Genomic DNA, 27,834 nt, shown 5'->3' with positions numbered 1-27,834 from the left:
TAATAATAACGTAACATTTTGTATGAATGTTGTAATTACATTATTGGCTATCATCAATTTCTGAATTTGTGGAAATATGGATATGCGTGTGCTGACGCATAAGCAAAGGATACGTGTCGTGTTATTAACTTATTATAAAACATGAATCCAGAAACATTTGTGCCAAAAACAATGCATCAAAAATATAAGATAAAATATTCACCGCCTTTGGAAAATAGAGAGAGGTTGGGATTGTCCGACATCAATGATTCCCACAGTTCTGTGTTCACCTCTATCTTACATCGTCGAGGCATAGCCGAATCCACAACCACAGGAAGTTTGTTCATCAATCTTGGGCACTCTCTTATATAGATAGAGTCAATGGAGTTGCAAATGATGGTTGTTCCCTTGCATAGGCTCTTCAATTTTGGAAGCTCTTCCAACCTCAACCTTATTAAATTGGGGAGGGTGAGGGAACCTGTTCCTTCATCATCGAACACATCTTCTAATCCTCCACACTTAGTCACACAAATAGCTTCAAGGTTGGGAACTCGTGATAGTGATATCCCCACCTTCCTCAGTCTTGGAAGATCATGTAACCGTACTCGTTCTAATTTTGGGAGGGCGAGGCAATGTCTTTCTTCATCTTCGAATATCTCTTCTATTTCTTCACACTCGCTTATATGAATATCTTCGAGGTTGGGAGCTCCTGGTAATGGTATCCTCATCTTGTTACAGTTACTAATTGAAAGCCGTGTCAGAGAGGAAAACACAGGTTGTGCAAGTGCAGCTGATGCTCCAATTTCCCCCTGTTCGATCAACCCCTTCATACCATCCAACTCAAGCAGTTCAATTTTTTCAAGAGCAGATATTTGAGATGATAATCCTGCCTCACTCCTCCAAATGTACTCTATTCCTTCACAACTTTGAATTGTCAAAATCTTCAATCCTTCCACAAAGCATATGCCCAGACCCTCTGCTAATACTCTCTCTTCTTCAAGGTTGCATTCAGACAAGAACAACTCTTTATCATGACACGTTCCTCCTGTTGTATAGAATTCATGTTCTTCATAATATGATCCCACTAATATTCTGTAGCAAGTGTCACGTACCCGACTTCCCCAACTTGTAATCAAAGACTGATGATTCCGCGAATTATTGATGTTAGTAAATGCTGGTAGAGAATTATGACACAATGAATTTACGTGGTTCGATTTACTGAGGTAAATCTACGTCCACGGGGAGAAATGAGGGCAGGTTTGTATTGCTTGATCTGCGAAAATACAGCTTACAACACAGACTTGCTATATGCTATTTTATCTCTAGAGAGCTTAACCCTTTTCTATCAGATCTAAGTTCTATTTATACATTGAACTAGGATCGTGGTTTGCAGCCCCACTAACAAGATCGTGGGTGAGCAATAACTGCTCAATAACTGCTTCATACCACTAAATAGATCGTGGGTATAGTGGAGGTCGTGGAGGCCTTTCGTGAGTCCACCAACTCCTAGTTCGGTCGAATGCTGAGACCGAACTGCTGGACTTTACCGATCAGCTCTTGCCGATCTGAGAGGAGAGCTTGACTGGTCGGCTTTTACCGAGCTGTAGGCTGAGTCCGAACTCTTTGGTCGTGCCGAACTCTTTGGTCGTGCCGAACTCTTTGGTGCCGAACAGATACTCTTTCTTGGGCTCTGGGCTGATGGGCCGTCACTGTTATTGGGCTTGCCATTAGGGTTTAGTTCGTACCCCATCACTACCCCCCCCGAAAAGCGAAGTGGATCACTTCGGCGAGGTGAGTCACTTCGGCATTCTGGATAACGGTAAGGGGGAGGCTGACGTCAGGGGACGTGCCTAGCGCATGCCTGCATTAAATGCGACAGTAAAATCCGGCCGTTGATTCCTGAAAAGGTGGGATTCGAAACGGCGCAACGATTTCGAAATCTTTCCCGTATCTGATAAATACGCTCTTTCTTCATCATTGAAGCACTTTTGCTGTTGCGTCTTCTATACTCTCTTTCTTGCGAAAATTCTCTCTCCGCTTTCAAGAATTTTTTCAGACTATCTTCACCTTCAAAAAGTAAGAAAAATGTCTTCTTCTTCTTCTTCGGAGTCGGGTAGCGTTAGGAAAGGGGGTAAGGGGTCTTCTAGCCGGAAAGAATCCGGGGAGAAGACCGTAGAGTATTTTCACAGTATCTTGAGTAAGGATACTGTGATATCCCTTTACGAAAAATACTCTTTTCCTGGGGGGAAGGCGGTGGTACCTGACGGTGATCACAGGGCTGACTCCCCGCCGGAGGGTTACGTCACCGTGTACGAGGCCTGCTTAGAATGCGGGCTTCGTTTCCCCCTCCCTTCTGCCTTTATAGATTTACTAGATTTTTTTCAGCTTCCTTTAGGCCAGGTGACTCCGAACTCTTGGAGGCACTTGTCGGCCTTCGCTGCCGAACTCCGTAGGTTAGGAAGGGATTTGTCTTTGAAGGCGATCCTTAAATTCTTTCAATTTAAGAGGAAGGGGTCTTGGTTTTACTTGATCCCTTTACAGCCTTTTAGGGCCTTTTGTAAAACGAAGTGGCCGAAGTGGCAAAATCGCTTCTTCTACTATGATAGGACCGCGGCTCCTAGTTTTCCCTGGAGAGGGCCGGAGTCCGTTATCCGTCACCCTCGGCCTGAACCGTTGGACGAGCTCGATGGCGAGCTCAACAAGATTCCCATAGTTAGGAAACAATACACGGAGTCTGAGCTCGTCAAGGGCGACGTCGTGTTCGACATCTCGTCTTCGGACGAAGAGGCCGAGGGTGAGGATTTCTCTTTATCTTTATGCTCTACTGCTTTAACGAAGAAAATCTGACTTTGCTTTCTTGCTTTTTGGCAGTGTTCATGTTGAATAAGGCTATCAGAAAGTCCTCCGAGCTTGTGGAGCCGGAGAGAGAGAAGGCTACCAGCTCGGCGCCTGATGCCGAGAAGAATCCGAAGAGGCAAAAGACCTCTTCGGGTCCAAAGAAGCCGGAGTCGACTTCGGCAAGTAGGAAGGGGAAGACCCAGAAGCCCCCGAGAGCGCCAGAGAAAGACATGGTCTTGGCGCCTCCTTCGGAGCATATCTGTGAGCCATTTCTATGGCCCACGGACTTCGCCGAGGTGAATTGTCTTCTTGATTCCTTGGCTTGGCTTCTGTCCTGTATTTTTGGTGCCCTCTGTTAACTTTTTTCCTTATCCATTTTCAGAGGAATGATATGCTCTCCAAGCTCGTCGCCGTCGAACTCTCCAAAGCGTCCAACGACTATGCCGAGATGCAGAGGAAATTGGCGGCTGCTTGTCACCGGGCCGAGCAGGCTGAGGCAAACTTTGAGAAAGCCAGGGCTGCTAGGATTTCGGCCCAGGATGAAGCTCAGTTTGCCAAAAACCAGCTCGTCATCCAGCGAGAGCAGACGAAACAGAGGGATGCTGCCGCCGTGGTTGCCCAAGGAGAGGGTCTCCGTGCCTACACGGAGAGACTCTTTTTGAGCAGCCAGTTCTCGGCCTTTGTCGGTAGTCTGGTAAGGCTAATTGCCGATAAGGGCGAGCAGGGGGCCGACGTCGTGCTGCCTCTGTACAGCCGAGAGATAGCAGCTCGGCTTCAGAATCTGCCGCTCCTTGAGGAGCTCGCTTCATCTTCGGTCCTGCTTTCTGCAGACCGAGTCCGGAGTTGTCGAGCTGATCGGGACGAGAACCTGGAGGCTATCTTTGCCTCCGTGGGACCCGTTTCACCCGCTTCGACTTACAACGGAGAGGGTGAGGCCGAGCCGCTGGAGCGGGAGGCCGAAGTCGATCAGGCCGGGCATCCGGAGAAGGAAGCCGAAGTCGAGCGGGCCGGGCATCCGGAGAAGGAGGCCGATCAGGAGGCGGAGGCGAGGCCGGCAGGAGGCGAGGCTGAGGCTGAGGTAGCCCAGGAGAAAGAAGCTGTACCAGACCGAGGAGCCGGAGACGAAGCTGGCGGAGTATGATTTCGTCTCCCTTCTCTTAGTCTAGTTTCTTCCTTGTAAAATGGCCTTGATGCCCTCCTAGTGTAAAATTTTCCTTGTGAATGAAAAATTCTCTACACTTGTCTTCGTATAGCTTTTCGTACTCGCCTTTATTCCTGTTGTATTTTACTATCTGCTCGGTACAACTGCCGAACTAATATAGCTGCTTTGTACCCAAGGAGATGGAGATACTTCACTGGAAACGGCTGTACTCTTCGGCTTTGGACGAAGCTGAGAGAAGAGCTATAGCCGATCAGACGAAGAATGACGAGCTTCTGGCTCGTTTAGTGAAGCTGGAGGCCGATATCAAGGACTTAGAGTCCGATAAGAAAGATCTGGAGGCCGAGCTGAATACGACCATTGCTGAGAGGACTGCGTACGAGGATTACATCCGTGTGCGCGGGGGATTGACCATATCAGATGTTCAGAGTCGAGTTGACGAACTGTGGGAGGAATATCTTGTACTCCGGAGGAACAATGCGCTGGAGAGCTCGGCTTGCCAACAAGTTGTGAAATCACTACGGCGTTGGGCTTCTCGGTACAACATTGTTCTTTCTCGGCGCCCCTCCATAGAAAGATTCCTTCGGCATATCGTGCCAACAGATGCTCGCACTCCAGATCAAACCTCTGGTTCCCTTGTTCAAAATCCTACTCCAAGTCAACAACGAACTCCGGAACAGCCGGAAACGTCTAGACGAGAACGGGCTCAGGAGCAACCGGAATCGTCAAGACAGGGACGGACTGAAATTCGCCGAGGAGTTGTGACTATGAGCGAGCAAGATCAGCAGATGCTTATTGCAGAGACTCTTCATCGCCGAGGTGTTAGGACTTCTCGGGCTCGGGGAAGAGGCGTTGGGTCGAGGATAGCATCTCGTCGACCTGCTTATTCTTCATCTGCTCGGAACGACCGAACTCGGCTTCCAGAGGATTTTGTGAATAGGTGGCTCAACTTTAGCAACCCCGGACAGTAGAATAGTCCTTTGTAATAGTAGGGTAGCGGAGTTGTATGCTGAACAAGATTTGAAAAATGAAATTTTGTTTCCGCCTCTAACACTGTATTTACAGCTTAGCGAAAAAATTTCATCGTACTTGTCCTCGGTCTTATGAAGTATACTTCTTTGATCGGACTTGGTCCTTGGTCTTATGAAATAAACTTCTTTGACCGGACTCGTCATTGGTCTGATGAAATAAACATCTTTGACCGGACTCGTCTTTGGTCTGATGAAATAAACATCTTTGACCGGACTCGTCTTTGGTCTGATGAAATAAACATCTTTGACCGGACTTGGTTTGTGTTCTAATTTGGCGATTTTTGTCGCCGGGATCGAACTTTCCCTTGTCCTAATTCGGCGAGTTTTATCGCGTGGATCGGACTTTCCCAGTTAACCGAAGTGGTCTTATGCAGTAAACCTCTTTGACTAGACATGGTCGTCCTCGGTCTTATGAGGTAAACTTCTTTGACCGAACTCGGTCGTCCTAATTCGGCGAGGTTTATCGCGTGGATCGGACTTTCCCTTATTGCAGTTCGTTTCAGACGAAGTGCTTATTAAGCTGAATTGCGGTCTTGTATCCTCCTTGGAAGCTTGGACGCACAATCGTTGGCTTATTGCAGTTCGTTTCAGACGGACTGCTTGTTAAGCTGAATTGTGGTCTTATATCCTCCTTAGAAGCTTGGACTCACAATAGTCTTTAATAATCGATCTAAAAAGGGGATCAGTCTTTAAAGAACGATATACCTTGGTACCATTTGTAAGAGACGACAAGCACATAGAGACAAAACACATAGAGAAAAAATGAAAAAGACGAAAGAAAAAAACTTTAAACTTTTCATAAAACGACAAGTAAAAGGTACAAGTAAAAAAACAAACAAATAAAAACATGTACCCCTATGACCGAACTAGACACAAGACAGACTGACCGGACTTTGTCTCTTACAAGTGGAACTTCTTGAGGTTGGAGACGTGCCATGTTCGGGGTACTTGTTCTCCTGACATGTGAGTCAATTTATAAGACCCTTTGCCGAGGACTTCTGACACCCGATACGGACCCTCCCATGTGGGCTCGAGTTTGCCCAGCTTTTCTGCTCGGCTTACTTCGTTGTTTCTCAAGACGAGATCTCCCACTTGAAATTGAAGCTTTTTCACCCTTTGGTTATAATACCGGGCTACTTGCTCCTTATACTTGGCTGCTTTTATGCACGCCAATTCTCTTCTTTCTTCGGCGAGATCTAGTTCGGCTCTCAGTCCGTCGTCATTCATTTCTGAGGAGAAGTTTAGAGTTCGGGGACTGGGTACGCCGATCTCCACCGGAATTACGGCTTCAGTGCCGTACACCAGACTATACGGAGTTTCACCGTTGGAGGTTTTGGGTGTAGTTCGGTAGGACCATAGGACTTGAGGGAGATTTTCTACCCATTGTCCTTTGGCTTGTTCTAACCGAGCTTTTAACCCTTTCACCAGAATCCGGTTCGTTACTTCCGTTTGTCCGTTTGCTTGGGGATGGGAGACCGAAGTGAACCGCTGTTGAATGTTCAGCTCTTGGCACCAATTCTTGAACGTCTTGTCGGTGAACTGAGTCCCATTATCCGAGATGAGGATGTGGGGTATGCCAAATCGGCACACTATGTTCTTCCAGACGAAGTCCAATGCCTTTGAGCTCGTTATCGTAGCTAATGGTTCAGCCTCCACCCACTTCGTGAAGTAGTCCACGGCAACGATAAGGAATTTCATTTGCCGAGGAGCTTGAGGAAGTGGTCCCACTATGTCTATGCCCCATTGCATGAAAGGCCAAGGGCTTTGCATAGTGTACAGATCGGTCTGCGGCATCCTTGGGACATTTGCATGAATTTGGCACTTCGTACACTTCTTGACGAGCTGCACTGCCTCTTGTACCATGGTTGGCCAATAATATCCCCATCTCAGAACTTTTTTAGCTAAAGCTCTGGCTCCGATGTGGCTACCGCACGATCCTTCATGAACTTCTTTGAGGATGTAGTCCGTCTCTTCTGGTCCTACGCACCGCAATAACGGCTGGAGGTAAGACTTTCTAAAGAGGACTCCTTCATGAAGTTCGTACCGAAGAGCTCGTCACGTGATCTTCCGAGCTTCTCTCTTATCCTCGGGCAATTGTCCTTGATCCAGATACTGCAAGATCGGCGTCATCCAGTTCGGCGAGCTGGATACTGAATGTACCTCGGCTTCATCAATGCTTCGATGCATTAATTCTTCCGCCTTTGAGCTCGGATCTGAGGCCAACTTACTTAAGGTATCTGCTCGGCTATTTTCCGCTCTGGGAATGCGGATTATCCGAAAATAGGAGAAACTTCGGCTGATGCTTTGCGCTTTGTCCAAATACTTCTTCATTCTCTCGTCACGAGCTTCACTTGTACCCAACATGTGATTTACTATGACTTGTGAATCACAATGGACTTTGAGAGATTTGACGAGCAGACTTTGCGCTAGCTGGAGTCCGGCCAGGAGGGCTTCGTACTCGGCTTCATTATTAGTAGTGGGGAATAGGAACCGAAGTGAGTAGGTTACCTCGTGTCCGTCGGGAGCGACAAGTAGAATACCAGCTCCACTTCCCATCTTGTTTGAAGCTCCATCTACGAATCCGCTCCAGCAGTCCGGCGGTTCTACTTCGGATTCCAAGGGCTGTGCTAGTTCGGCATTGGCAGAATTCTTCTGTTCGGCAATAACAGGAATTGCTTGATCGAACTTTGCTTCTGCAAGAAAATCTGCCAAGGCTTGTCCCTTGATGGCTTTCCGAGGTAGATATTCAATTGTGTGCTCTCCCAACTCTATAGCCCACTTGGCGATTCTGCCTGATGCTTCCGGTTTGGTCAACACTTGCCGAAGTGGCAGATCAGTTAAGACGCATACCTTGTGAGCATAGAAGTATGGCCGCAGTCTCCTTGCTGCATTTACTAATGCCAGAGCAATCTTTTCCAGTGGTTGATACCTTGTTTCTGGACCTCTTAATGCTCGGCTTGTAAAGTAGATGGGAAGCTGCTTTAGGCCTTCTTCTCGTACAAGCACCGCGCTGATGGTTTGATCCGATGCCGCTAAGTATAAGAATATTACTTCGGCTTCGGTTGGAGCAGAGAGCATAGGAAGCTCGGCTAGATAACTTTTGAGCTCGTCAAAGGCCTTTTTCTGCTCGGCTCCCCACTCGAACTTTGGTGCCTTTTTCAACACCGTGAAGAACGGCAGTTGCTTTTCGGCTGCTTGAGAAAGGAATCGATTCAGTGCGGCTAGACATCCGGTTAGCCTTTGCACGTCATGTATGGACTTCGGCATTGCCATGTTTTGAACAACTTGAACTTTTGAGGGGTTTGCCTTGAGTCCGTCCTTTGAAACCCAACAACCCAGAAACTTTCCCGAATCTACCAAAAAGGTACACTTTTGGGGATTAAGTTTGAGGTTGGCTTTCTTGAGCACGTTGAGAGTGGACTTGAGGTTGTGCTCGTACTCCGAAGTGCTTTTGCTTTTGACGACTATATCGTCAACATACACTTCGACCTCCTTTCCAATCAGGTGCCGAAAAAGCTTGTCTACCATCCTTTGATAAGTGGCTCCGGCATTCTTTAAACCGAATGGCATCTTTTTATAAGCGAAAATGCCGAAATCAGTAATGAAGGCCGTTTTTGAAGCGTCAATCTCATCCATTAAAACTTGATGGTATCCTTTGTACAGATCAAGAAAACAAAAAATTTCAAAGCCTATCAAAGCTTCTACTTTTTTATCTATGTTCGGAAGGGGATAGCAATCTTTGGGACAGTGCTTATTTAGATCGGTGAAATCTATGCACATCCGCCATCCTCCTTCCTTTTTCTTGATCATGACAGGATTGGCTACCCACGAAGGGTACTTCACTTCGAATAACACATCCGCCTTCAATAATTGACGGACTTCGTCATGGATGACTTGATTTCGTTCTGCCGCAAAGAGTCTTTGCTTCTGTTTTATCGGCCGGACTGAAGGATCAATATTTAACCGATGAGTGATTACCTCGGGGGGCACTCCGGTCATGTCCAACGGAGACCATGCAAAGACGTCTTTATACTCCTTGAGGAGCTGGATGGTTTTTTCCCGAAGTAGGGGCGTTCCCGCGAAGCCGATCTTAACCGTTCGGGATGGATCGTCTTCGTACAGCTGAACTGTCATCGAGTTCGGCTCCGGTATGACTTCGGTCATCGCCTCTGACTCCGGCTGCTGTGATTGCTATGCTTGGTGGTGCCGATCTGACTGCTCGGCACTTCTAAGCGCAATTTGCAGACATTCCTTTGCTCTCTTTTGGTCACCTCGGATGACCGCTATCCCTCCTTTAGTGGGGATCTTGATGGTGAGGTGATAGGTGGAGCAAACGGCCCGAACTGTGTTGAGCCAGTCTCTTCCCAGGATGACGTTGTACGGGGACCGAGCTTTCACCACGAAAAACTCAATCATCGTACTGGAGCTAGTAGGCGCTTTCCCCACCGTGATCGGAAGGCTGATAATACCTTCAGGGCGGGTGTCCTCCTGGGTGAAGCTCTTCAGGGGAAGCGGAGCCGGACTGAGCCGAGCTGGGTCCACTTCTAGTTTGTCGAAGCACTCTTTAAAAAGAATGCTAACCGACGCTCCTGTATCCACAAACACCCTGTGGATCAGTTTGTTTGCCACTCCGGCTTGGATGACAATGGCGTCTTGGTGAGGAGAGATGGCCGGGACGGGATCAGCAGCCGAGAACGTAATCACTTCGTCCTGCTTCAGCCTTTTATGCGTTGGCTCCTCTCGATTGGAGCCTCTGCGTTCTGACTTTAGGGACGACTTGGTCTTCCCGGCAGGGAGCGCGTCAATAGTCTGGATTACTCCATCATATTGCGGCTCGTCATCGTCTTCGGGATCCGGCTGCCTTTTCGGATCCTGAGGAGCGCAGTTCGCACCACTCTGCTTTTTATTCTTCTTTGGCTGCTTGCTTCGGTATTTTTTCAATGTCCCTGCCTTCACAAGAACGTCGATACCTGCAGCCAAGTTTCTGCACTCCTCAGTATCGTGACCGTGGTCTTGATGGTAGGAGCAGTAGCTATCCTGTGGTCGGCGCGCGGCTGATTTCGTCATCCGCTTTGGCTTTTCGAATAGGTCAGAGTGCAATTCGAAAATTTCCGCTCTCGGCTTGTTCAGCGGGACGAACTGAGCGGGCGGCTTCTCGGGATTGAGACGAGGTCCCAATCTGTCTTGCACCGGAGCCCTTTGAATTCTTTCAAATGGAGTCCGGCGAGGATGCCCCTGATCGCTATGATCGGGCTTCCTTCTGTCTCCTCGGGACGATGAGCTGTCTAACGACCGTTTGCGACGGTCTGCCTCATCGGCCCGGGAGTACTGGTCCGCAATGTCCCACATTTCCTGAGCTGTCTGCGGACCGCACTCAACGAGCTTCCTGTAGAGAGCTCCGGGCAGGATTCCATTTTGGAATGCCGAAATGACAAGCAGATCGTTGAGATCGTCTACTTGCAGGCATTCCTTGTGGAATCTTGTCATAAAGTCGCTGATTTTTTCGTCGCGACCTTGACGAATGGAAAGCAGCTGAGCCGAAGTGATTCGGGCTTCCGCTTTCTGAAAAAACCTCCTGTGGAAGGCATCCATTAGATCTCGGTAAGATCTGATGCTGCCTTGGGGGAGGCTATCGAACCACCTTCTCGCGTTCCCGATGAGCAGCTCGGGAAACAGCTTGCACATGTGGACCTCGTTGAGACCCTGGTTCGCCATGTTATATTGATAGCGCCCCAAGAAATCGTGAGGGTCCACGAGCCCGTCGTAAGTCATCGACGGAGTTCGGTAGTTCTGTGGTAGGGGAGTTCGGGTGATGTCGTCCGAGAACGGAGTCTTCAGTGCTCCGTACACGGCGAATCCGATATCTCGTCGGTATGGAGGAGATTGAGTTCTCCTGTGATTCCGGTACCGAGGAGGAACAGGAATATGTCGGGGCTGAGGACTCTTCTTCCTGGAAGCCACGGCACTACTGCGGTAGTGACTTTCTTGTGCGGAGGGAGAAGGAGAATCCGTCGTTTTCGTCTCCGGCTGCTTTTGGCTTTTTCGCAGGAAGGTTAAGAATTCCTCCTGCTTTTCAGCCAAAAACTGCTTAACAGCCTCATTCAAATCGGGCTGCTGGGAAGACTCAGTGGGACGATTTTTGGAGCGGCTTGTTCCTTCGCCATGAGAACTGGTGGTGGATTTATCCCTAGGCTGTTTTCCCGACCTATGGGATGGATTGGCTTCCTCCTGGTTCTCACGGGCTGGAATACGGGTATTCTGCGATCTGGTATGCATTTTTTGGGTGGAAAAAATGGATCAAAAATTCGCTTTATCACAAATTTTATTCTCTGTTTCCCACAGACGGCGCCAGTGATGATTCCGCGAATTATTGATGTTAGTAAATGCTGGTAGAGAATTATGACACAATGAATTTACGTGGTTCGATTTACTGAGGTAAATCTACGTCCACGGGGAGAAATGAGGGCAGGTTTGTATTGCTTGATCTGCGAAAATACAGCTTACAACACAGACTTGCTATATGCTATTTTATCTCTAGAGAGCTTAACCCTTTTCTATCAGATCTAAGTTCTATTTATACATTGAACTAGGATCGTGGTTTGCAGCCCCACTAACAAGATCGTGGGTGAGCAATAACTGCTCAATAACTGCTTCATACCACTAAATAGATCGTGGGTATAGTGGAGGTCGTGGAGGCCTTTCGTGAGTCCACCAACTCCTAGTTCGGTCGAATGCTGAGACCGAACTGCTGGACTTTACCGATCAGCTCTTGCCGATCTGAGAGGAGAGCTTGACTGGTCGGCTTTTACCGAGCTGTAGGCTGAGTCCGAACTCTTTGGTCGTGCCGAACTCTTTGGTCGTGCCGAACTCTTTGGTGCCGAACAGATACTCTTTCTTGGGCTCTGGGCTGATGGGCCGTCACTGTTATTGGGCTTGCCATTAGGGTTTAGTTCGTACCCCATCAAAGACTTCAAAGCTTTAACATTTTCCATTCTTCCACTAAACTCCTCAAGCAGTTTCAGATTCTTAATTTCTTCAACTTTTACTTCTATATGCAATCGTAATTCCAAGTGCTGGAGTTTCCCAAGTTTAAGGAACAATCCTTCTGAAAGCATCTCTAATTCAAACGCATCCAATGCGAGGAATTTGAGATTGATTAATTCCCCAACTCCTTGAGGGACTTCCTTGATGGCTGTATTCGAGAGGTCTAACTCCCTGAGTTCTTTCATCTCTCCCAAGTATGGCACATTTTCTAGATTACGACACGACCTAAGGAGCAATGCCTTGAGGCTCTTCAAGGCACAGATTGAGTTTGGCAGCTTCGTTATGCTAGCCCCGCTCAAATCAAGAGTGCATAGTCCTTGCATTTTAGAAAAGAATGAATCTGGGATGAACTGCAACCAACAATTACCCAATAAAAGGGTTGAGAGCTTAGGACAATCGGGTGACATTCCTTGTTCAATTCTCATTATGCCACTGTTCATAAAGGACACCTTCTCCAGATCCTTTGCCCATTCTGCTTCTTTGGGAATTTCACCTGCTCTTACCATATATTTCCCCTCACATATCTTCAATGCCATACTTCTTAACAGATCATGCATCTTCACCCGTTCAGTATGACAACTTTCCAACAAGCACACATTCACTAATTTATCCAATATGAAATGTCCTTGCTCAATTTGCGCTCTCCTTGTCTTTCTTTCATCCACCAACCCTCCCAAAATGACTCTCTAACCAAACACTTTCTCCTTATTTCTTCATCTTCAGGATATAACGCGCAATACAGGAAACAATGTTGCAATGCATTGAACTCATTACTCTGGCTATGACGATTCCTATTCAACCGATCAAAACTATATTTCAATACTTTATAAACATCGCCGTCATTCCCTGAGACACGTTCTTTTATTTCTACATAAGCATTTCTCCATGTATAAATGGCTCTCTCGCCCCTCATGCTTCCAGCCACCGTAACAATTGCTAGGGGCAGACCACCACACAATTCTGCCACAGATCTGGCAACCTCTTCTGCCAAAGAATCAAGTTCTATCTCATTTCTTAGCGTTTCATTGAACAATTTCCATGCCTCGTGATGATGTAGAGTTTTCACTGGAATCACTTTTTGGCAACAAATTTGACGACACACTTCTAAGGAGCGAGTGGTTATAATCAGCCTACAACACTCGACAGAAACGGGACATCCAACCTTTAAAAAATCAATATTTTCCCACACATCATCTAATATCAGCACTGAATTCTTCATGTGAGACAAAGTTGTATGGAGTCTCGCTGCCCTTTTGTCTTCATTATTCTCACCCACAAAATCCAGACCTATGAAACGAGCTATTTCATCTTGTAAAGTCGTAACACTAAATTCTTGAGAGACTGTAACCCAAATAACACGTCCCTGAGAGTGTTGGAGGAGTTGATTGTGAATGTGCTTTGCCAGTGTCGTTTTGCCCACACCACCCATACCATAAACACCAATGCTCGACACTTGCCCACTCTCCAAATGTTTCAAAATCGTTTCCAAATTTTCATTAAAAGCTTCACCAACCATCCCATTTGTCAACAACTTATCTCCCCTACTTCCACAAACATCAAGGGCAAGTTCACCAAAATTCTGACCATGCACGACAAGCCTATCGACCTCCTCAGTTAGTTTAGCTAGTAACCCTCCATCCGTCAATCTCACAGTAAATCCTTCCGATTCCTTTCGATTCCTAAACTCAGCAACTTTCTTTTTAATGGGCCTCACTTCTTCCAACCATACCTCAACTTCGCGCTTCCTTTTCTTTGTACCAGAAAGCTCTGAGCTCTTGATTTCCATCTCAACATCAGATGCCTTAGCACACAATAACTTCGACTTATTCTCCAAAGCTGTTAGATTGTGCTCAAAGTATATTATACTTTTCACAGAGTTGAGTGCATCACCCGATATTATTTCCCCCACCTTCGACATAATCGTCTCGATGAACAAGCTTGCCATTTGCCCCACATTGCTCTTCCCAGAGAAAACATAAACAAAAAACAACAATTATTTGATGAGAAAAATAGCTACACTCTTACTTTTCTAGCGATCATCTATCTAGTCCGAAAATGAATTTGCAAGTAATGAACAAAGTATAAATCCAATATATGTTGACTATTTATGTGAATATGATGCTAAGTGCTAGCAATCTACAAGCAAGATGTTAGAGTTGACGATGATTATGTAACAATATTTATATTCTTATGTGAACTATGTCTATACTGGTTTAATATTAACGATCAAGTTTATACCATTAGATGCTAAGGATTCTAGTATATATTAAAGACGATACAATGATGGATCAAATTCGATTAAAGAATTAGAATCATGTGTATTGATAACCCTCCTTTCTTACCTCTAAAATGGAATATCTCTATTTATTTATGCAACGAATGGAGTATATAATGTACGTATATATGAGAGGATGTTATAATATAATATATTTATATATATGGATGTAATAAAATGCAAATTCTATATATTGTACAAACTCCAACTATGATCTGGATCGTTAGATTTCAATATTTGATGTCAATAGATGACAAATAACGTCAATAGAAAATATCAACACAACGTCAACATTGTCAACCGATTGACATTGTGTTGACATTTTCTGTTGATGTTATTTGTCATCTGTTGACATCAAATCTTGAAATCTAACAATCCAGATCATAGTTTGGAGTTTGTAGAAAGATGCAGTTTGCATTTTATCATTATCATGTGTATATATAGATATAGGGGAGTAATCAATTGCTAATTCATTCTCTAATTGCTAACTACAACTAATTTAAGACCATAGGATTTTAGAAATATAGTGGTCTAAAATTTTCCACGTGTAATTTTCGTTTTTGTTGAATAAATTGAAAAAAATAAATAAAAAACTACAAAATTAGAGTTTTTGATGAAAATGTCAATATAGTGTTTTGAAAATATCAACACAATGCTTTGAGAATATCAACACATTGCTTATGTCAACACATTACTTTAAGATTGACATTCTACATGTATTATATTGACATATTTTATATACTATGTTGACATGTTGATGTACGAAAAAATTGAAAATTTTCAAAATTATTTTCAAATTTTGACATCGGAACATAAGCAGGTGAGATCTCGTTAGAATCCTTATGAAATTATCTTTAATTTGATATATGTGCGAAAAAATAATTTAAATCGAGAAAGTTATATGCATTTTAAAGTTATGTGATATTTTTCAAAAGTTAGTTACAACTAATTTGTTGTAAATTGATCTTAATACCCTTATTGACGTTTTGTGTTGATCGTATTGACATTTCGGAGCTGATGATCTAGGCCCTTGATTTGAATATCTAAGAGCATCCACAACGGTAACAGGGACGCTGCCCGTCCTTCCGTGCCGCTGGCACGGACGAGCTCCGCCACCACTGCGCTCGCGCCGCTGGCACGGCGCTGCTCGTTGCGAAGAGCACGTCCATGCCAGCGAGCAGACGACGTGGCACTTAGCGATTGGGCAAAGGCATAGCCGTTGCCTTTGAATTTTTTTAATTAAAAATCGGTTTTTAATTAAAAAAACCGATAAAAAATAAAAAAAATCACTTCCCAAAAAAATATCCGTTTATTACCGTTTTTTCCCACTTTTTAATTTTATTTTTTATTTTTTTCCCCCAAAAATACACATTTTCATCTATAAATACACTCACTTTCCCCAAAAAAATCACATCAAACTACACAATTCTCATCACATATCCATTCACATCTTCATTCTCCATCATCCATTCTCATCTTCATTTTCTCATATCCATTCTCAACTTTTCTTCCACTCCTACACCATAATTATGTCCGGCCATGGCGATAACCCCCCGGGCTCCGGTTGGAACCCCGAATGGTTCGGTTCACAACCGTTTCCTAGTCCGGAAATGGAATACTTGGCCCCTCCCAAAGTTCGGGCGTACCGGGTGACTACCGGCCATACCCATTCGACGACCAAGGTGCATCCGAAGGGCGATACGGGTGGACACCGGAGCCTAGGCCGACCGCCCCCACCCAAACTCCGACTCCTCCTACTCGCGGTGTCCGCACACCGTACACTCCGGCGGAGATGGATCAATTGTTCAAGGCGTACTTGGAAATCTCCGAAGATCCGGTGGTTGGCACGAACCAAGCCGGCGATCACTATTGGTGGCGCATCGTTCGCCGGTACAATAAAAACCGGCCGCCGGGAACAGTCGAGCGCAACGAGAGTATGGTGCGCAACGCCATCTTCAGAGCCAAAGAGGAAATTGGCAAGTTCAATGGCTATTTCCTCCAGGAAGAGCGGAATACGGGGAGCGGCCGGAACTAGGTCGACTTCATCACTGCCGCGATGAGCACCTACCAATCCTTGAACTACAAGCCGTTCAAGTACCTCAACGCTTGGCAGGAGACGCGGACGCACCCGAAGTATATGGGAGGCGTAACATCCTCCTCTAGCTGCTCCTCCAAACGGTCAAGGTCGGTATCCCTATCCGACGCAGGCTCTGAAGAAGTGGCTAGCCAACTCGCCTGAGCTAACTTGGGTAGCCCTGACGCCGGACCGAGCGGTTCCCAACGCCGACCGCAAGGAAGGAAGAAGGCGCCGGTCAACCGCCGTCGCGCCGCGACTCCATCCGAACCCGCTCTCGAACCCTATCCCTATGCGGCACCTCCACCCCAGAACAACTCGTTGTGGATGCTCTTAGGCCAACTCAATATGGCCGATAGATCAACTATGACCCCCACGCAACTTCAAACGCACGAGACCAAGATATTGGGTCTCCAAAAACAATTTAGGAGTTTAATTATGTAATTTTTATATTTTAGGATTTTAATTATGTAATTTTTAATTTTTAGAATTTTAATTATGTCTTTTTATTTTATTTGTAATTTGTAATATTTATTGTGGTTTTTTAATGAATTTTAATATTATGGAAATGTTTTTGTTTAATTGAATTGTGCTCGTCCTTGCGGAAGAGCACAGCTGTGGGTGTTGTGCTCTTGCCAGAGAGCAGGCATAATAAGTGGGGTCGGGCCCACAACCGTTGTCGTTGGCAAGAGCACGGTTGTGGATGCTCTAAGGGCTATTATTTAATTGTAGTTAGCAATTAAGTGTTGAGTTAACAATATAATACTCCACATATATATATATATATATATATATATATATATATATATATATATATATAGGGTAGTGATCAAGGTATAACTAATCTTAAGTGTATAACTAGAGAACAAATCTCAGCCACACATCTTAATGGAACAAATATTATTTATTTTAATAATATAAAATAGCCCAAGGGTATTTTTGGAAATTCATTATGAGATTAAAATCAGTTAAGCATTTTCGTTCCTTATATTTCCAAATCTGCGACCAAGTGAGCGAGGTGAGGAACATCCGGCGATCGCTGCCTGGACGGTTAATTTTATGGAACTGCGACCAAGTGCGGCGAGGGAGGTGAGGAACATCCGGCGATCGCCGCCTGGACGGTTAACTCATCATCTGAAGCGTGATTCGGAGTTCTCGCTCTTCGACACGTGCTTCGATCTATCCGTAAAGACGGGGGTGAAGGTGCCGACGGTGGTGCTGCATTTCAAGGCGCGGATGGATGTGTCGCTGCCGGCGTCGAATATTGTCACTACACAGCAATTACGTTGAATATTGCTCATGGCTATGCTTTTGTAATATATACAAAAAGTATGAAATGAATATTGGTGTGTCAATGTAGATTAAGGGAATGAATGTTGTAAATGCACATTGATCGAGAAATGAGAGTTGGTATTTTTGATTATTCGTAAATTTTGTTATTGTTTTTTTGTTTCCTATAAATCTTTCGGTTAGATTCATTGTAAGACAAAGAAGAATAGATGTATATTAATATGAGCACAGTATGTGTTTGATGAAATGTCACAGTGAGTTCATTATTTGATGGAATTTGGGGGGTTTTAGTTTTACAAAACACATCACTCTTAGCATGATTTAATTCACTCTTGTTTACAAAATACATCACTCTTATTATGATTTTACTTCACTCTTGTTCACAAAACACATCACTCTTAGTATGATTTTACTTCACTCTTGTTCACAAAACACATCACTCTTGTTCTGATTTCACTTCAATCTTGTTCACAAAACACATCACTCTTATTCTGATTTTACTTCACTCTTGTTTACAAAACACATCACTCTTATTACGATTTTACTTCACTGTTATTTACAAAACACATCACTCTTAGTATGTTTTTACTTCACTCTTGTTCACAAAACACATCACTCTTGTTCTGATTTCACTTCACTCTTGTTCACAAAACACATCACTCTTAGTATGATTTTACTTCACTCTTGTTCACAAAACACATCACTCTTGTTCTGATTTCACTTCACTCTTGTTCACAAAACACATCACTCTTATTCTGATTTTACTTCACTCTTGTTCACAAAACACATCACTCTTATTATGAGTTTACTTCACTCTTGTTCACAAAACACATCACTCTTATTCTGATTTTATTTCACTGCTGTTCACAAAACACATCACTCTTGTTCTGATTTTACTTCACTCTTGTTTACAAAACACATCACTCTTATTCTCATTTTACTTCACTATTGTTTAAAATATCATCACTATTAGAATGATTCAGTTTTTTACTTCTAATTTTACTTCACTAATGTGGGAAACCAACACACACATCAACTATTCAGTTCACTGATTCTCTCTCTACACACATTCGCAGAAAAATCAATTTGCCGAATTCATTGAATACAAATCCATTAAACCAACAACTGCAGCCTGCTTACTATTCACACAAATACATTTAATTCCTATCATCAAAGCACCTATGCATTTCATATCATCAACTGCACCTATGCATCAAAGCACCTATCATCAAAGCACCTATACATTTAATTCGTATCCAAGGAGATACAGGTGATCAACCGTGATTCCGCCGATCTCCCTAATCACCATCTCCTTCTCATCAAAGCACCTATGCATTTCCTCCTCCGCCAAATCTTCTCATTCTAATTTCTCCACAATCCTTTCCAAAACCTGGATTCGCTCATCTCTAGCATCCAATTCCACCTTCAGCGACGCCTTTTTCCCCAATTCAGCGTCCGATTCCTGCTACTGCGATGGCGACGCCAACGAGAGGAGGAGAAGAGAGGAGGAGAGAAGAAGACGAGACGCTAATTGAATTCAATTTTCAAAATTGGATTTAATTCGCTGTACAATGACCATAATACCCCTGACTTGTTATTATGGAGTAAATTTGTGATTGAGGGAGCTAATATCCCATTAAATTCGAAAATTAATATTAGCCCTTGATTTTTTTGATCTTGTGGCTATTATTTGTTCTCTAGTTATATGGTTAAGAGGTGTTTGCCATAGATCATGACCCTATATATATATATATATATATATATATATATATATATATATATATATATATATATATATATATATAGGGTTTTGATCTATGCAAAACTAGATTTAAATACAGAAACGCAGAACAATATCATAATTAGGTCACTTTTAGGTCATAATTAGGTAATTTTTAGGTCATGCTAACAAAGCATGACCTAAAACGATCTTAGCATGACATTAAACCCAAATATTATAATATGACCTAAAATTGCTTAATTATGACCTTCCGTGTTTTTGGTTAATTATTGACAATTAGATCATCTAATCCTAGGGCCAAGATTTGGTCTGCATTTCTGGATTTAAACACATACTTATTTTGATCATCTCCCTATATATATATATATATATATATATATATATATATAGTTAAGAGGTGTTTGCCATAGATCATGACCCTATATATATATATATATATATATATATATATATATATATATATATATATATATATATAACTAGAGAACAAATAATAGCCACAAGATCAAAAAAATCAAGGGCTAATATTAATTTTCGAATTTAATGGGATATTAGCTCCCTCAATCACAAATTTACTCCATAATAACAAGTCAGGGGTATAATGGTCATTGCACATCCAAAATTAGATTACATCATTGGCATTTGAAAAAGAAACCGCATTCTTCTCTTCTCCTCATCTTCCTTCTTCTGCAAAATAGTTCTCAGCTCTCCTACCGCCGATTCGTCCGATTGAAGAGGAATTCGATTGGAAATTATCAATATTTTCGCGATTCAAGTGACTCTCTTTCCCCGACGAAGGAATCTGCATCGGTGTCTCCAATCATCACTCTTCCAGCGGCCAACAACACCGCCACCGTCAACAAGGCGGCGGCGGCGCTCCGGAAGGAGCTCATCGCGGTGATCAAGGAGAAGAAGGAGGCGATGGCCAAGGGCGGGCCGCTCTACGACATCTTGTCGCACATGATCGTGGCATCTGACCCCGAGCGGAAACACACAGATCTATGATATAATTTAGCCTGCATTTCCCAATTTATCTTCTGTTTTTCTTAGTTTTGATTTCCTTTAATTAGGGAATTAACATTAGGTGATAAGCTATCGTTGCAATTTTTATGATGGGATGTAGTGTAGTATTTGAATTTTGTGAGATTTTAGCTATGCATTTCAGATGTAGCCCCTTTCTGTTTCTTCTTGCTCTGATCTAATTATAATATCAATGTTGAATTGTCCCAAAAATAATCATGCTAAGAGTGAAGAGTGAAGTAAAATCATGCTAAGAATGATGTGTTTTGTAAACAAGAGTGAAGTAAAATCAGAACAAGAGTGATGTGTTTTGTGAACAAGAGTGAAGTAAAATCAGAACAAGAGTGAAGTGAAATCAGAACAAGAGTGATGTGTTTTGTGAACAAGAGTGAAGTGAAATCAGAACAAGAGTGATGTGTTTTGTGAACAAGAGTGAAGTGAAATCAGAACAAGAGTGATGTGTTTTGTGAACAAGAGTGAAGTAAAATCAGAACAAGAGTGAAGTGAAATCAGAACAAGAGTGATGTGTTTTGTGAACAAGAGTGAAGTGAAATCAGAACAAGAGTGAAGTGTTTTGTGAACAAGAGTGAAGTGAAATCAGAACAAGAGTGATGTGTTTTGTGAACAAGAGTGAAGTAAAATCAGAACAAGAGTGAAGTGAAATCAGAACAAGAGTGATGTGTTTTGTGAACAAGAGTGAAGTAAAATCAGAACAAGAGTGAAGTAAAATCAGAACAAGAGTGATGTGTTTTGTGAACAAGAGTGAAGTGAAATCAGAACAAGAGTGATGTGTTTTGTGAACAAGAGTGAAGTGAAATCAGAACAAGAGTGATGTGTTTTGTGAACAAGAGTGAAGTAAAATCAGAACAAGAGTGAAGTGAAATCAGAACAAGAGTGATGTGTTTTGTGAACAAGAGTGAAGTGAAATCAGAACAAGAGTGATGTGTTTTGTGAACAAGAGTGAAGTAAAATCAGAACAAGAGTGAAGTGAAATCAGAACAAGAGTGATGTGTTTTGTGAACAAGAGTGAAGTGAAATCAGAACAAGAGTGATGTGTTTTGTGAACAAGAGTGAAGTGAAATCAGAACAAGAGTGATGTGTTTTGTGAACAAGAGTGAAGTAAAATCAGAACAAGAGTGATGTTTTGTAAATAAGAGTGAAGTAAAATCACAAGATACATCAGTAACATTAAACGTAGACGGAAACTAACTATATCGAAGACGAATCTTAGAGCCTACAGCCACCGCGCCCCGCTCTTGTTCCGAAACTCCGCTTCTCTTCTACGGCAGCTCATCGTTGCGTCTCCTTACCCGCCGACGCTGATTCCGGTGAGTCCGACGTAGATGTAGGTTTTGATTTGGGGTTTTTTCAGCATTGGCGCGACGATTGAATCCGCCAACAGCCCCTCCGCCCCGATCGCCTTTGCCAGCTTCCCCACCGCCGCCAGTATCCTCTCCGGCGCCACCCCCAGCTCAGAATTACGATTTGGAAGAAGAAAGGATCGCAGATTTGAAAGATTTCGTGTAATTTGATCGCATGTGTTAATTCAGAAAGTGATTTCCAAAATTACCCTCAGCATATTTTCTATAATTAAAATAAATAATATTTGTTCCATTAAGATGTGTGGCTGAGATTTGTTCTCTAGTTATACACTTAAGATTAGTTATACATTGATCACTACCCTATATATATATATATATATATATATATATATATATATATATATATATATATATATATATATATATATATATATATATATATATATATATATATATATATATATATATATATATATATATATATATATATATATATATATATTTGGATCCTTGAATTGGATGGTTGTGATGATCTGCATTATTTGACGTAAAATTTGCATTATTAGTCGTTGTGCATTATTCAACTGAAAATCTGCATTATTACACTATAATGGTGCATTATTAGTTGGTGTGCATTATTCAACAGAAAATCTGCATTGTTAAATGACACGTGGCATCAATCTAACCGTCGGATGATAAAATCGTGGGGCTGAGATTAAAAAGAACAAAGAACAAAAGACACAAAAAGGAAATGAATACATCCCCATATATATATATATATATATATATAGGTGTGATCAAATACAAACTCTCATTTATCATGCAAACTACAAACTCTAATCACACACCATCATTGTAGCTAATCTACGGCTGTTAGGAGGTTACAAATTCGATGTCACCGGGCAGTACAATTTATGTCAGCGGGGGGTGTATATGGAAATATTTTTTGCCGGCAGTTACATACATCCTCATTTCACTCCAATTCTGCTTTGATTTTGTTGTTGATCCTCCAGTTATTTTTGTTGTTGACATTGCTGAAGGTGTGTTGATGACATTATTAATTTGATGTTGACATTTGGTGTTAACATTATTGGAAATGCACATTTTTAGAGTTGGTGTTGTCATTGTTGCCAAACGAATTATTTTAGAGTTGTTGTTTACATTGTTGTTGACATCGTTGATGGTGTGTTGATCACATTCTGCTTTGATTTTGTTGTTGCTCCTCCTGTTATTTTTGTTGTTGACATTGCTGAAGGTGGGTTGCTGACATTATTAGTTTGCTGTTGACATTTGGTGTTAACATTATTGGAAATGTATGATTTTCCATTGTTGTTGACATTTTTGACATTGTTGATGAACATTGGGGTTTTCAACGGAAACCTCACCTCCGGCTGACGCTCCAGCCGCTTGACCCGCTCGCCTCGCAGAACTCATGTTAACGCGATCCTTGAAGAACGGCGATTGTGTGGAGTACAGATTCGAAACGGTGGAATGGAGGAAATTGGAGAGGTGAGACGTGTTTAATGGGTGGAGCGTTGAACATGCTTAATTGATGGAATGGAAGAGAGAGGGGAAGACGTGAGAAATGAGAGGTGCGATGAATAGCCGATATTATTGGGATTCCTTAATCTAAACGGATTTTGTGATTTTAGCTTATAATTTTTGTCCAAAAAATAACCCTTGGTGACATCTTTTATAAGCTATGTTGACATGTTGAGAGCCCATAAATTAGAACCGTCGATTAAATATACTTAATGGATGAGATTATAGTTTGCATAGTTTGTATCTTAGGGAGTTTGTATATTATCACCACCCTATATGAGGTGTGATCAAATACAAACTCCTATCTATAATACAAACTACAAACTGATGTCAACGGAGTGTACAAATTCTGTCAACGGGGGCTGATGTCAACATGGGCTGATGTCAACGGAGTGTACAAATTCTGTCAATGGGGGGCTGATGTCAACGGAGTGTACAAATTCTGTCAACGGGGGCTAATGTCAATGGAGTGTACAAATTCTGTCAATGGGGGTGTACAAATTCTGATTGTTCGATGTCAACGGAGTGTACAGATTTGTAGGAAATGTTGACATTAGAAAATTTTCTTATATTAACCGTTGATTAATTGTATTAAGTGAGTAGGATTAAAGTTTGTATAGTTTGTATTATAGAGGGTTTGTAGTTTATCATGACCCATATCTATATATATATATAGGAAAATATATATATATATATATATATGGAGTGTTATATTGCTATTAAATTTCTCTATTCTTTATCCTTCAAAAAAATTATTAAAGTTCTGAAATTAAAGAGATGACAAAAATTAATTGATGGATTCAACCTCTACATCAAAAGAAAAAAACGTATGAATAAAGGTTGGTGATTCTATCTTCTCAAGTAGCTATTGTTATGGATTTGAATTAATTCAAATCTAGACTAAGATTTTATTATCAAAATTATAATAACATTTAGGATATGGCTTACAGATTATTCAAAATTTCCTTCCTTTTTCTTAAAGCTAATCATCGAGAGTTATGGAGTAGTTCATAGTGTATGAGAAGATAAGCTATAGGAGAAGAAGATTGTATTATTTCTGTGTATGTATGTCACGGTTTCTACCCCCTTAAGTAGGAGAGCAGTACAAAGTATTTTAGGTAAAGCATCAACCTATTCTAGGACAATGTAATGAATATTAATTCTCAATCAATTACAAATCTTTCTCCTATAATTGTGTATTTCATTTAAGGAATGTTTTGACACTCCCCCTCAAGTTGAGCAATGGTATCTCCAATGCTTAACTTGGCCAATGTTTCCTTGAAGACTTTTGGCAGAACTGCTTTGGTGAGTATGTCCGCGAGTTGTTCTTCAGAACGGACAAATGGAAACTCAATGATACCACCGTCTAGTTTTTCTTTGATGAAGTGCCGATCTACCTCCACGTGCTTTGTTCGGTCGTGTTGCACTGGGTTTTCTGATATGCTTATGGCAGCCTTGTTGTCACAAAACAACTGACTCTTTCGGGTAGGTGGGAACCCTATTTCTGTGAGCAGTCTTCTTAGCCAGAGAATTTCCATGAGTCCACTCTTCATTCCACGGAACTCAGCTTCGGCACTAGATAGTGCCACAACCTTTTGTTTCTTACTTCTCCATGTCACCAAGTTCCCCCCCTATGAAGGTAAAGTAGCCTCCCGTAGATTTTCTGTCCACCGGGTTGCTTGCCCAGTCGGCATCGGTGTATCCATCGATCTCCAAGTCTTCTCTCTTTGCTAGGAACACCCCATATCCTATAGTTCCTTTTAAATAACGTACAATCCTCAACGCAGCTTCTATGTGATTAGCCTGGGGTAGGTGCATGAACTGGCTTACAATACCCACGGCGTAGGCAATGTCGGGTCTGGTGTGTGAGAGATAGATGAGTTTTCCCACAAGCCGTTGGTATCTTTCTCTGTCTGCAAGCTCTGCTCCTTCTTCTATCTTCAAACCATGGTTAGGAACCATTGGAGTGTCTGCTGGTTTACAGTCTAGGAGACCTGTTTCAGCCAACAGATCTAGAACATACTTTTTCTGCCTTAGGAATATTCCGTGTCGGGATCGCAACACTTCTATCCCCAAGAAGTATTTCAGTGCTCCTAGATCTTTCATTGCGAATTCTTTGAACAAATTCTCCTTCAACCTCTGGATTTCCTCTACGTCATCTCCTGTGATAATCATATCGTCAACGTAGATAAGCAGACAAGTTACCTGGTTGCCTCTTTTTTTTGTGAAAAGAGTATGATCGGACTGGCTTTGTTGAAATCCATGCTTGAGCATAGCTTGGCAGAACCTTCCAAACCGACTCGTGGGGACTGCTTCAACCCATACAGAGTTTTCCGCAGTCGACATACTTCTCCGTCTCCAAATTCTTCAGAAAGACCTGGTGGGACCTCCATGTATACTTTTTTGTTTTCTTCGAGCTCTCCATGAAGGGAGGCGTTAGTCACATCGAATTGGTGTAGATTCCAGTCTTTGCATGCTGCAACAGATAGCAGTGTTCGCACAGTCTCCATTTTAGCCACAGGAGAGAATGTCTCTTCATAGTCTACCCCATACACTTGGGTGTACCCTTTCGCCACGAGTCTAGCTTTATATCTCTCTATTGATCCATCAGCTCTTCGTTTTATGGTATAAATCCACCGACATCCAACTGGTTTTTTTCCTTTTGGCAACGAACATTTCTCCCATGTGCCATTCTTGACTAGGGCATCAATCTCTTTCTTCATGGCTTCTCTCCAGTGTTTATGTTTATTTGCCTCAAGAAATGTCTGTGGAATGTCTTCTTCCTCATACAGGGCAGACTCGAAGGCCCGGGCCATTTCTGATAGGTGGCTTTGCGCAATATTGGATACCGCGTACTTTGCCTTTCTACCCTTCCAGTCTGGAGAGTATCGTCGAGGGGGTACTCCTCTTGTCCTCCTCGGAGGCAACTCGTATGAGTCATCATTTCTTCCAGTAGGTTCACTTTCCTCATTGTTGTCCCTATCAATGTTAGTATCATCCAATTGTACATTATCACTTGGAACTGAATTAGTTACCTCATGGATCGAAGACGGGTCTGACGGTTGGTTCGTTACACCTTGCTCGACATTCTGTATTACCGGATCTGATTGCCCGGCGGTGGTGCTAGCTTCCTCAGGTGGACCAACGTCTGTGACAGGGCTTGGATGTAACTCTCCCCCTGTCTGTGGTTCCCCATGTGCTTCTCCCCCTAGGTGATGGTTTTGAATATCGGGTAGCCAATCTAGAAGGTCATATTGTGTACTACTGTCTGAAGATTGTGTCTCCCCCTGACCGCTAGATTGGGCGTAGAAGTATTCCCCTTCTACAAAATCACAGTTCATGGTGGTGTGGATCCTTCGGGTCTTTGGGTCATAACATCGGTAACCTTTTTGATTCTTTCCATATCCTAGGAAAACACATTTCAGGGCGCATGGGTCAAATTTGGTACGTTCGTGTTTGGGAATGTGGACAAAGACTGAGCATCCAAAGATTCTGGGTTCAAGGGATAGGGAGGATGGGATTTCGAAATGCTGGGAGAAAGTATCTAAGGGTGTCTTAAAGTTAAGTATGCCGGTGGGTAGGCGATTAAGGAGATAGACAGCGGTGGCTATGGCTTCTGGCCAAAAGAATTTGGGTACTTTGGATTCAATCAAGAGGGCTCGAGTAATTTCGAGGATGTATCGGTTCTTTCGTTCGGCTACCCCATTTTGCTCTGGATTATAAGCACATGAGGTTTGGTGGATTAGGCCTTTAGTCCTAAAAAACTCTTGCATTTTATTATTGACAAACTCTCCTCCGTTGTCGGATCTAAGGATCTGGATGGTGGTTTTGTATTGGGTTTGAATAAGGTTGTAAAAATCTACGAACTTATCAAACACATCATTCTTATTTTTCAGAAAATAGATCCAAGTCATACGGAAATAGTCATCAATAAAAAGTACAAAATACCGAAAACCTTGACCCCCAGTGATAGGAGCAGGACCCCAAACATCATAGTGTACTAAAGAAAAAGGAGATTTTACTCTCGTATTGTTCAACTTAAAAGAATGTCTATGGTTTTTAGCCAAAACACATGTATCACACTGAAAAAAGTTCAAAGATCTAGCTAGGTTTGGATAAAGAAGACGAAAATATCCCAAGGATGGATGCCCTAACCGACGATGCCAAAGCCAAGCCTGTCTGTCTGTCGGTCCTGGAGTTAGCATCATCGCAGCACTCTGTTGGGCAATCTCGTCCACGTAATACAGTCCGCCTCGCTCAGTGCCACGCCCAACTATCGTCCCCGTCTTGATATCCTGTAACATGCAAAAACGGGGCTGCATTAGTAACTTGCAGTGCAGTTCCTTGGTCACATGGCTAATGGATAACAACTTATGAGACAAAGACGGGACAAAAAGACAATTAGAGAGACAGAGAGTTGGCGAAATATTGATTGTGCCTGCCCCCATTACTCTGGCTAGGTCCCCACTGGCGGTTTGGACATATGATTTCGTTGGTGGGGTAATGGATACAAAGTCTG

At 42.8% G+C, this 27,834-nt stretch overlaps 1 protein-coding gene across 1 annotated transcript; it reads right to left on the bottom strand.

Moving 5' to 3' along the window:
• Window positions 1-176: 176 nt before the first annotated feature.
• Window positions 177-13,582, bottom strand: LOC121782748 (probable disease resistance protein At4g27220). Its single transcript, XM_042180693.1, has 6 exons — window positions 12,750-13,582; window positions 12,501-12,630; window positions 11,991-12,401; window positions 7,401-7,410; window positions 6,622-6,650; window positions 177-1,118 (listed from the first exon to the last, which is right to left on the bottom strand). The coding sequence occupies exons 1-6, from the start codon at window positions 13,565-13,567 to the stop codon at window positions 177-179; spliced, it is 2,340 nt and encodes a 779-aa protein (XP_042036627.1). The 5' UTR covers window positions 13,568-13,582.
• Between the last annotated feature and the right edge of the window lie 14,252 nt (window positions 13,583-27,834).

Source organism: Salvia splendens, chromosome 20, assembly GCF_004379255.2.
Source record: "Salvia splendens isolate huo1 chromosome 20, SspV2, whole genome shotgun sequence".
NCBI classification, from domain to species: domain Eukaryota; kingdom Viridiplantae; phylum Streptophyta; class Magnoliopsida; order Lamiales; family Lamiaceae; genus Salvia; species Salvia splendens.
This window is presented reverse-complemented; position numbering and strand designations above follow the sequence as displayed.